Source organism: Malaya genurostris, chromosome 2 (assembly GCF_030247185.1).
Source record: "Malaya genurostris strain Urasoe2022 chromosome 2, Malgen_1.1, whole genome shotgun sequence".
In the NCBI taxonomy this organism is placed as follows: domain Eukaryota; kingdom Metazoa; phylum Arthropoda; class Insecta; order Diptera; family Culicidae; genus Malaya; species Malaya genurostris.
Window position 1 is genome coordinate 264757196 of NC_080571.1, and position 10590 is coordinate 264767785.

Genomic DNA, 10590 nt, shown 5'->3' on the forward strand with positions numbered 1-10590 from the left:
GGTAAGAATCCAAATTTAGTTGATTTTTCTAACTTTCATTAGTTCTTACCAGTTTCTCAGATAAGCCGACGATATGACGTAGAGATTTGAATAACATGTTAAAAATTTCCACAAAAGAATGGAACTGCCGAAAGCTGAACAATAAACAAAAACAAGTCCCACTGATAGTTCTAAGTGATTAAAATAACGTACCTCGCAAACCAGTCCCACTGATAAGAAAAAAAATGAAATATAAGAGAAGAGAGTGTTGCTTCTCCCGACAGTGGACTAGACAGAAGTTGGTCGGTTTCGGTTTCGGTTTCGCTTTCGCCTTTGTTATACAATACCTACATAAATTCAGTCCAGTGTTGAACGTTCGATGGTACGTCCATCTTCGTCGGTCAATCAGCAAGCAACGAAGTTATAACTTCAAGTTCAAGTTTAGCGCAGTTCACGCTTTTTATTTTCTATATTTTAAAGGTACTAGTAATTAAATAGTGAGTGTTTTAGAACCGTTTTGGAAGTAGACTGTGGTAACATACAATTTCTATATTTTTGGTGATGATCTTTCAGGGGTGTTTTATGTTCTAATCATGCATATGTTCTCACTTATACCAAGCAAGATGTTCTGGAGTAATGAAATCTGCTAGACGGTTTGCGGAAATGTAACATTTAGTTCATTTATTGTGATAATTTTAGGTGACAATCGTTCATCCAAAAAGTTGCTGACTGATGCCTAGGCTATTTATAGATGGTGTTCCATTGCATCAAGCCGGTTCCTTGCTTTAGTTTTTCGATTCTGTTTTCATCTTTATCATTTATTCACCATTATACCGGTTGTGTTTTCGGCGGTTTGACTTTGACGATAGTGACCTTTTTGAGCTCCGTACATTGTAATGCTGTGGCACAGTTTTGATTAGGAGTGTGGTTTGAGAGCCGGATGTGTTTGAACAGCTGAATGTTTACTAGATGAAATGATACTAAAGTGTAGATAGTTCGGAACACCCAACTCATAATTTCTTTTTGACATTTTACTGTCTTGTTGCGACCAATTGTAAAGCTCAATGGTGATAATTTTGGTTATAATTTATTTTAGTTCAAATAAATGTAATGCCGTTAGACTGTCTAACCAAATGAACGTTTTCAGGATTAAGAGAGCCTTTATGGCTTTCGACAAATGTAGGCGTTCTATACAACTATTGGTAGACTAAGGCAGAAAGGTGGCATTAAAAGCTAAATCATCTTCAAAGGACGGTCCTTATTGCGAAGATGGGAGCATTCACGACAAATCCTACTACTGCTCTAGAGGCGCTACATGTGTTCCAGGCACAAGAATAATTATCTCGTGCATACCGTCTTATGGTTACAGAGCTTTTCCCGCTCTAGGTTTGCTAATGACAGTCTCCAGCTCGACACAGCTTCTCGTGCCCACTCTGCCTTCGGCCTTAGGATCCCAAATGGTTATTTGGGGTCAGTATTTAAAACTTTCATTAGGATGAGTATTCAAAACATTCAGTGTGGGATATCCTTTTCGTACAGAGTGGTTGTTTGGGTATTTGGATTGGATCATTGGATGGTCGTGCTGGAGCTGGTGTCTACTGTAGTGAAATGAGACTAGAGCAGTCTCATTCACTTGGTGGATACTGTTCCAAGCAGAAATCTAAGCGTTTCTGTGTGCATTAAAATCGACAGAGAATCTGCGGTAATCGAATTTATTTTGCTCCGATAGTTTGAGGGTCCTCTGTTCGAATGATTCCCGATCGAATCTAGTGACGCAAATCGAAGACCTCAGCATATCAAATGATGTTTACTTTTTATTGATACCCGGCCATTTTGGTATCACTGGAAATGAATGGGTTGATGAGTTGGCTAGAGCTGGTGCAACGAACGATTTTGTTGGTCCTGAAACAGCCTTACAACTGTCAATTAGTTAGATAAAGAACAAGATTCGTTTTTGGGCTGCATCTAAACATGCCAGCTATTGGCGAAGCTTGCAAACTTGCGCTGAGACGAAAACATATTTACCAGATTTAAATCCCTACCGCATTTTTCCAAGCATTGGAATACTTTGGTGATATCTGTGACATTGCAAACTCAACTATCACATAGCGTGCTGAGTATCATTCGTGTGATTTATGTGAATGCTTTTACCACAGACTAACAGACATGACAGTATGAGTAAATTCTTATAAAAATAATTTTTCGTGATGCACTAGTTCCACCTATATTGTACTGCGCGAACTATTTACTATCTGTACACCCCTTGTGTTATGTAAAAGTTTTTTTACTAGTTGGTTTCCCCTCGTTTGTCAACACCGATCAGCTGCTTGCAGGGATGCCTGATTTCATCAAAATATTTGAAAATGAATCGTCACAATAAATTATTGGATTACATTGATAATATATTTAACTTTTTCGCGATGTTGGAAGGTTACCATTAATTTGACTCAACGTTGTTCATCTAGACTATTTTTTATTGTGTTGGTAGTTTTCACCCGAAATTAAGTGGTGGCAGACCAGAAGCAAGTAAATATTGTAACAAAACGGGTTCGGGTTTTGTATTACGTTGGAGGATGAGAAGTAGGCACAATTATGTATATAGTTTTGGCAATATGTATTAAATCTGTATCCTGCATGAAATTCGCATGGACGTATACAAATCAATACATTACAGGTAATTCTGTATGAATGGCAACTCTGTTGATAAATGAAAAAAATAAACACAGTCTAGATGACAGACAGGATGTTTTTGATAGGGTAACGTGGCGCCATCATAACACATGTGAGTACTGTCCCAAATAAAGAAATATTCGAAATGACCGTTAAAATGATCGAAGAATCTAATTTGAGTGTCCTGTCTGTTAGTCTGTGCTTTTACTTCAAATAATCTGATATGTAACTATCGCGCATTGACGCAACTATCGGGATTTTTGGTCTTCGATATGGTTGAATCAGTGTATGGGGAGCTTAAATCAAAGAATATTCTATCGTTTCTCACCCAATGCGGTAAAGAACTATAGTCATAGGGATTATCGCTCTTCCTGAAGTGAACGCAACCTTTCTGTATTGAAAGGTTTTGGAAGATTGTTTGGCATCCCTAAAGGGGTACCGAATTTACTTCTGGTCGAAAGTATTGCGGCTCGTTCTGCAATCTTCTGGAAACGCAAAATCGTATTGCTTTTATAAAATCTCTAGTTTCGGGGGTTAGAGATTTTATCACCTGCAGATCATTCAGAATACCTCTTGGGTTACAGGACGATTTGTTTCTTTTTGTTTTGTGTTATTTTTCCTTCTCATCCACCTTCTACCAGGAAAATAATGAGAAGACATGGCAAGGAACAAATCTCCAGATAATTAGGGGAACGTGTTACCTGAGCCAATTTGTTCTGATTCCTGAGTATTTTAATTATTCTAGTAATTTTATGTCGAAATATTCTCAATTTTTTTAACCATTTCACTGAGTTTTAGAAATTTATTGATGTTTAGTATTTTATAGTTCGGGAGTATGGACGAATCACACTTGTGTGGAATGAACAGATGTTACTGAAATGCGCTAAACCGGTGAAGCTAGAATGTCACAGTGTCGATTCCGTAGATTTTTGATAGTCGAATCGTGCGTTATGATTAGAAACAACAGGTTTGAACTATTCTGTAATCTGGAACTAAACTCTTAACCTGAAATTAAGTTCAGGATTCAGGTTCTGAGATCAGAATTTAATCCAAAATTCAGTTCTCTGCTGCTGCTGGTTTAAGGCAACTGCTCGCCTCGACAAAATCAAATAGATAGTTTTGATGAATAGCCAGAACTTTCAGTTTTCTAATTATTAATGTGATGTATTCGAAATAACCCATTCGGTGAAATGACCTTTTCGGAGAAACGACTTTCGGTGAAATGACATTCAGAGAAACGACTTTCGGTGAAATGACCTGCTTCCAAAGTCACCTGTTGGTTTCTCGATTCCGAGAAAAATTTGGTGATTGAATATCTCAGAATGTGACAAAAAACATTTATAGTTAAAATTGGACAGTCAAGTAGTCTTTTTGTAGTTGTCAAAATAATCCTGCTTTAGAGCATAGTTATTTTTGACTGTATGATAGTTAATTTACGACACTGAATTATTTATTTTTTTATAAACTTTAAGTCGAAGAAAATACCCCAAAAAAAAAGTTTCAATACATTGTCAAAAGAAGAAAGTTTTTCTCAAAGTTTTTCTATGTATTGCAATTATTATACCACTTGTTGTCACTCGTCAAATTATTAATTGGGCCGTAGTTTTGGTAAAATAAAAAAATAACTATCGAAATGTAAAATTTTAACCAAATTTTAATCGTTCGCGAAATATTTCACAGCCATGTTTGCCAATGTGCAGAACTCCGTCAGTTGCATCGAGCTTTGCACGGCTGGTTCGTGGTTCAATTTTTAGTCTTGCTCTGTATCATCGTTCCGAAAGAGATGACTCGAATTTAAACCTATTTCAATCGAAAGTTTCATAGAGCGTACGATTTCGTCAAGTGAGTACACATTCAGCGATATAGAAAAACTTTTTATCTTAGTTAAATCATAGAACTGGTTATGTAAACATATTGTAAATTAATATTGCAGCGAACCCTGTCCAAGTCGAAGGTCCAGTTTCCTATCGGAATGTAGTAAAGTTAGCTTTAGACTATTAAAATATACAGCAGAGCGACTCCGTTGATAAACTCCAGATAAATAGACTAAATTGAAAAATAATCTCATTTTAAATAAATAAATGCTTACGAATAATGAGTATTTTTCACGCATTTCTGTTACAGCTTGCGAACAATTTAAGTCAAAATGGCGAGTACGTATAGAAGTTTATTGTATTTCGTTATACTATTGCGATCATCTGCTTTTAAACTTCATTGATTTTGCCTTGAATTGCAATTCTTAGCCAGCTTTCTCATAAAGCAGTGATATAACCTATACACGCTACAATACAACCATTTTACCCTTTCAATCCATACCAAAATTTTAATTCGGAAGTCATTCATTCTAATTTGGAAATCATAATGAACTCCAAAAAAAAAAATAAAATAAATGAATTTTGTATAATTTAGAGTTATTTGCTCCAAAGCGGAATTTTTCTATCTTCATTACATCAAAGACATCATATTAACAAGATATCCAGCTCTCAAATTTCCCGAACAAATAATTGGCAACATCCTTTTTTGCGAGCATGTCGCCCTCAGGTGAGTCCGCATCGAATCTCATACATAGAAGTAGGGGAGAGAAATGTCAAATTCGTGCGCGCCAAAATAGCAGGGCTGCGCACCCATACAATTGACATGACATGTTGAATGAGACGCCGGGCGATGGCGTTGCTGAACTGAAGATTGAGATCGCTCCAAGCTGACAGGGTCTGATTACATAGAACCTGAAAACTTGTAGTCTAATGAATTAGTTGTAGCACAGAGAACAGATAAGTGATCACAAGTACTAATTCGCCTATAGAGGTTCTTTGAGCAGCCCTGCAATCGCTCATTGAGGATCATTTACACCACATATTCATTGTCGACACACTTGTATCATAACGCTCACTTCATATACACTAAGGTTTCTTTTTACACGGGGGTTATGTACCGAGTTAAAAAAATCCGTGTAAAACCAAACCGTGTTAGTATCGGAAACCTTGCAAAATAGACCGTGTAAAAATTGGACGTAATAATTCTAAAATCGCAGATTTTTTTATTTGTTCGTTTTGTTTTTGTAAAGATGTAACTGTTATTTCACAATAAAAACTAAAATCTAAAAACCAGCGTGAAGTTACGAAAAGGGTCTAGTCATCCCTGATAAAACACATCAGATGACAAGTTAAAATTAGAACACTTAGGAGACTCGTTGGCCGGAAGTCAAATTTATCTAAATGGCTGATGCTTTCTATATAATGCATTACGAGTTTTCTCAAGAACGAGAATACGTTGGTAAAAATTAGTATCTTCAAGTAGTGAAGTGCTTTCATTAAAAATTAAAAACACAGCAGAGATTGAAGATCTGAAGACTGTATCATCATTTTATGGAACGACAGTCAATACTCCCGTGAATTGTTAAATGTATGATTTTTTGTTAACTTTCAAACTTTTTATTAAATCAGCTCACAATCGTTTTCTTACAGATAACCTGTTCCATTTTTTAAAAATATTTTTTGATTCAAAGAGTGGTTTTAAACTCTCATCAAAACCGTGCAAAAAATACCATGTTAATTTCGGAATCCGTGTAAAAAAGCCGTGTTTGAAAAAACGTGTAAAAAGACCTTAGTGTATACCGGTTGATAATGAAGTATTCATTCATTAGGTAGAATTTGTAAATGACCGAATATGATTAAATTAACTAAGACAAAATTTCTCATTGACATTTGAGCTTAGTCAAAAAACTATTCTAAATTTATTTTAGTTTGACTAGATAATAAACAGTTATTGATAATGATACAGTCTCGTTATCGAAGTTGATCTACTTGCTGACTACATTTTAGCTTAAATAAATAGCATGCTTTGGAACTATTGTTCAGGTGTTTTTTTTGCACTGCTTAGAATGGCTGTTATTACCAATTCAATTCAAAACTCATTTTGTGCACTGCATACTTGTTGCTCGATGCTTATTAATTATACTTATTTAAAATACATTATTGAAAACTAAGACTCTATCCTTTGGAACGGATTCGAAAGTTTCAAAAGAATAATTCACTATTCATTTGATTTTACAATTTATAAACGCACATGGCTTATTATCGCTAAATTAGCTGAATCGACATAATAATAAGAGTTGCGCAAAGAGTGAAGTCAAAAAGAACCAAATGAGCAAAATAAATAATCATTATATGCTGAAAAGATTAAGTAGAGTATTGTTTTTTTTTTTTTTTATTCAACAATATAATATATTTTTAGGCACACTGCTTAAGCTCTAAGATGCCAAGGGTATTTTCTAATCTTAATTAACGACTAACTTAAAACTAGAATAGTATCGTTAGATTATGTCGTCTTAGATTTTCTAGAATCCATTGTATGTTGCATGGGTCTTCCAGATGGCGCTATCTATGGCCGATTCCTTTCGGTTCGTGTGGGTCCGCGGGAAACACCCCCAGGCTACGAAGGCCCGGCGGGTGGCCCGCATGCTGGTCATCGACTGGAGCGTAGAACCGTAGACGGTGATGGTGATGTTACGGAAGAGAATGAAAAAAAAAAGTAAATATTGTGGAAACCGAGGCAAATAGGGGGTATGGAAACAAAATGTCTGAAAACTACAAAGATCTAATTAGTTGCCATCGAGATGGTGAAGAGACGGAGAAAGGGGGAACGAATAGTTAGTGACAAAAAAAAAGATCTTGTTAGTTCCAATGAAGATGGTGGACAGGGAGACGTAGAGTATTGTTATTAAGGCCCAAAAAATAGCTAAGCAGTTAATTTAAATGAGATTTGGAATGAATTATTTTGTTTAATATAGATCCAATTCATTTCAGACAGTTATTAATCTCTTGTTTTGATAATTAAGTAACATGGAGAAATCGCTCAAAATACTCTTATAACCGAATTTCCAGCAGTAAGTTTCAACCCGAACTTTTAATACCGTCCATAACTGAGGGGACTGCTAAATGTTACACACATATGCTTTACATATGTAATCAAAATTTGATTTGATGATTTTATCTTTGTGCGACTTTTATATGTAAATGACATTCATCCAGTCAAGGTACACAGCAAAAAAAAAAAATTGTAACAATTCCAATGTGATTATCAATTGATGTGTGAAAAAAATTTAGATGTACCTTATGATCAAAACAGAACCGGAATTTTCATTTTAAAATTCCCGCGCTTGTCCAATCGGTAAACTTTTATTCTCTCAACGTTGGCAACACTTTTATAAACATTCTGTCAAATTTTGACGCATATCGTACGATTAGTTTTTGTTTGGCGTCTATACAAAGAAGTTGAAGAATTTTCGTGTGGCGATTTTTGAAATGGATGAAAATTTTGAACAACGGCTCGCCTTCGAAGCGCCATTCGGTCGATTGTTGTGCGGTTTCGACGTCATATTCATAGATTCACACCTCATCACCAGTTATGATGCATTCGATGAATGTGGGGTCACTATCTGCGTTGGAAATCATCTCTTTGGCCACATCAACACGACGCTGTTTTTGAATGAAATTTAGCATTTTTGACACCAGCCGAGAAGCGACGCGTTTCAAACCCAAAACATCAGCTAAAATGTATTTGGCTGATCCATAAGAGATGCCCAACAACACAGCAATCTCTCTAATCGGTACAGAACGATTTTGCAACACGATTTGCTTCGCCGATTCAATGTTTTCTTCAGTAACAGATGTTGTTGGGCGGCCAGGGATCTCATCATGATCCAAGCTACGACCACCTTTGAAGTGTTTATACCACTCGTATGCCTGTGTTTTTCCTAGACACGATTCACCAAAGGCCTTTTCTAACATTTTCAACGTTTCGGAACACTCAAATCCATTTGCAACACAAAATTTAATGCACGCACGTTGTTCTAAATTTTCATTCATTATAAAAATCGCCACACGAAATTTTTTCAACTTCTTTGTATAGACGCCAAACAAAAACTAATCGTACGATATGCGTCAAAATTTGACAGAATGTGTATAAACGTGTTGCCAACGTTGAGAGAATAAAAATTTACCGATTGGACAAGCGCGGGAATTTTAAAATGAAAATTCCGGTTTCTTTTTCGATCATAAGGTACTTAATATCAAATGCAATAATTTTCTGTTCTCGAGAAATATTGCAATTAAATCACACTTTATTACATCGAAACAATGTATTGAATAGATTACATCAGCTTGACTGAATACTGTGTACGATGCTGATAGGAATTTAGGCATCTTTTCGTGTAATATTACAACCTTTAGAACGACTCCAACACATTTGTGATATTACATCAAAATTGCTGTACATCACTATTCACTACTGATGTGCAGTGATTACGATATAATATCACAACAATCTCGCTGTCGTTCTAAAGATTGTAATATTACACGGAAAGGTGCATAACTTAAAATCAGAATCACATACAGTATTCAGTTAAGGTGGTGCAATGTATAATGCAATGTCTCGAAACCAGAAAATTATTGTATTTGATGTTCAGTATGTCTAAAGCTTTTTCACATCCATTGAACAACATTCCTTGTATTATTTTTTTTTATACAAAATCATGCAGTACTTGAAACGAAACCTGGAGCATGATCAGCCAGCTTTCCAAAGCTCTGTGTGCTCGCCAAGGGCATGTATGACTATGCTTGTAAAATGCTCGCTTTGATTCAGAAAATTATTTCCGTTTCTACGTTAATTCTGCATTTGTCAAAAACTATTGCTTTCACACTTCAGGTGCGATACCAATCATGACTCAGCAAGGACAAGTCTTCGACTCCAACTGCATGACGTTGACGCGGTTCGTATTGCAGGAACAGAAAAAGTACAAGCATGCTACCGGCGATCTTTCCCAACTGTTGAACTGTATCCAGACCGCTATTAAGGCGATCAGTTCGGCAGTACGCAAAGCAGGAATCGCAAAGTTGTAAGTGTATTCTTAAAGTGAAATATGTTCGTTTCTTGATCACTATATTTTCACATCGCAGGCAGGGAATCTCTGGAGACACAAACGTGCAAGGCGAACAGGTCAAAAAGTTGGACGTACTATCGAATGAGATCTTTATCAATATGTTGAAATCATCATATGCCACTTGTCTGTTGGTTTCGGAAGAAAACGATAATGTCATTGAGATTGAAACCGAAAGGCAGGGTAAATACGTCGTTTCGTTCGATCCTTTAGATGGCTCCAGTAACATAGATTGCCTCGTGTCGATAGGCTCCATTTTCGGAATCTCCAGGTATATTGAAAAATATGAACACATTCGAGGGTTTGAAATAATTTGAGCTAATTCCAGACGACTGGATGAAACGGCAAAGCCCACAATCGCTGATGCCTTACAACCAGGCAGTAGTTTGGTGGCCGCTGGGTACGCTCTTTATGGTTCCGCCACAATGATGGTCATCAGTTTGGGTGATGGTGTTCATGGATTTATGTATGACCCATCGATTGGAGAATTCGTACTAACGGACTATAACATGTGCATTCCGGAGCGTGGAAATATTTACTCCATCAATGAAGGCTATTCGTCAACGTGGGATCCATCGGTGTACAACTATGTTCAGGACAAGAAAGATCCGTCTAAAGGGAAACCATACGGGGCTCGATATGTTGGCAGTATGGTGGCCGATGTACATCGCACGATCAAGTACGGTGGCATTTTCATCTACCCAGCAACTGCTGCCGCTAAGAATGGAAAGCTTCGTTTACTGTACGAGTGCAATCCAATGGCTTACATTGTAACAAACGCGGGTGGCAAAGCTAGCGCCGGCAAGGATAAAGAAATTCTGGATGTCGTACCAACTTCAATTCACCAACGCTGTCCAATCTACCTCGGTTCGAAGTTAGATGTTGAGGAAGCTTTAAGTTATATTAAATAATACTTTGTGTGTGCCGAGTTTTTTACTGCATAGCAGATTTTGGATAATAAAGAAATCATCACGTTAAGTCATGCAAAACAGCAGAATTAGCAG

The 10590-nt window shown here is 36.6% G+C and overlaps 1 protein-coding gene across 4 annotated transcripts; it reads left to right on the forward strand.

Moving 5' to 3' along the window:
• The first annotated feature begins 268 nt into the window (after positions 1 to 268).
• LOC131429832 (fructose-1,6-bisphosphatase 1) lies at positions 269 to 10583 on the forward strand. Of its 4 annotated transcripts, none has more exons than XM_058594226.1 (5): positions 269 to 459; positions 4774 to 4802; positions 9355 to 9544; positions 9606 to 9857; positions 9915 to 10583. In XM_058594226.1, the coding sequence occupies exons 2-5, from the start codon at positions 4796 to 4798 to the stop codon at positions 10495 to 10497; spliced, it is 1032 nt and encodes a 343-aa protein (XP_058450209.1). In that variant the 5' UTR covers positions 269 to 459; positions 4774 to 4795; the 3' UTR covers positions 10498 to 10583. The 4 variants fall into 4 exon arrangements, with proteins under 4 accessions (XP_058450209.1, XP_058450212.1, XP_058450211.1 ...); XM_058594227.1 differs by lacking the exon at positions 269 to 459 and adding an exon at positions 493 to 512; XM_058594229.1 differs by lacking the exon at positions 4774 to 4802 and having other exon boundaries at positions 269 to 512.
• The last annotated feature ends 7 nt before the right edge of the window (positions 10584 to 10590 follow it).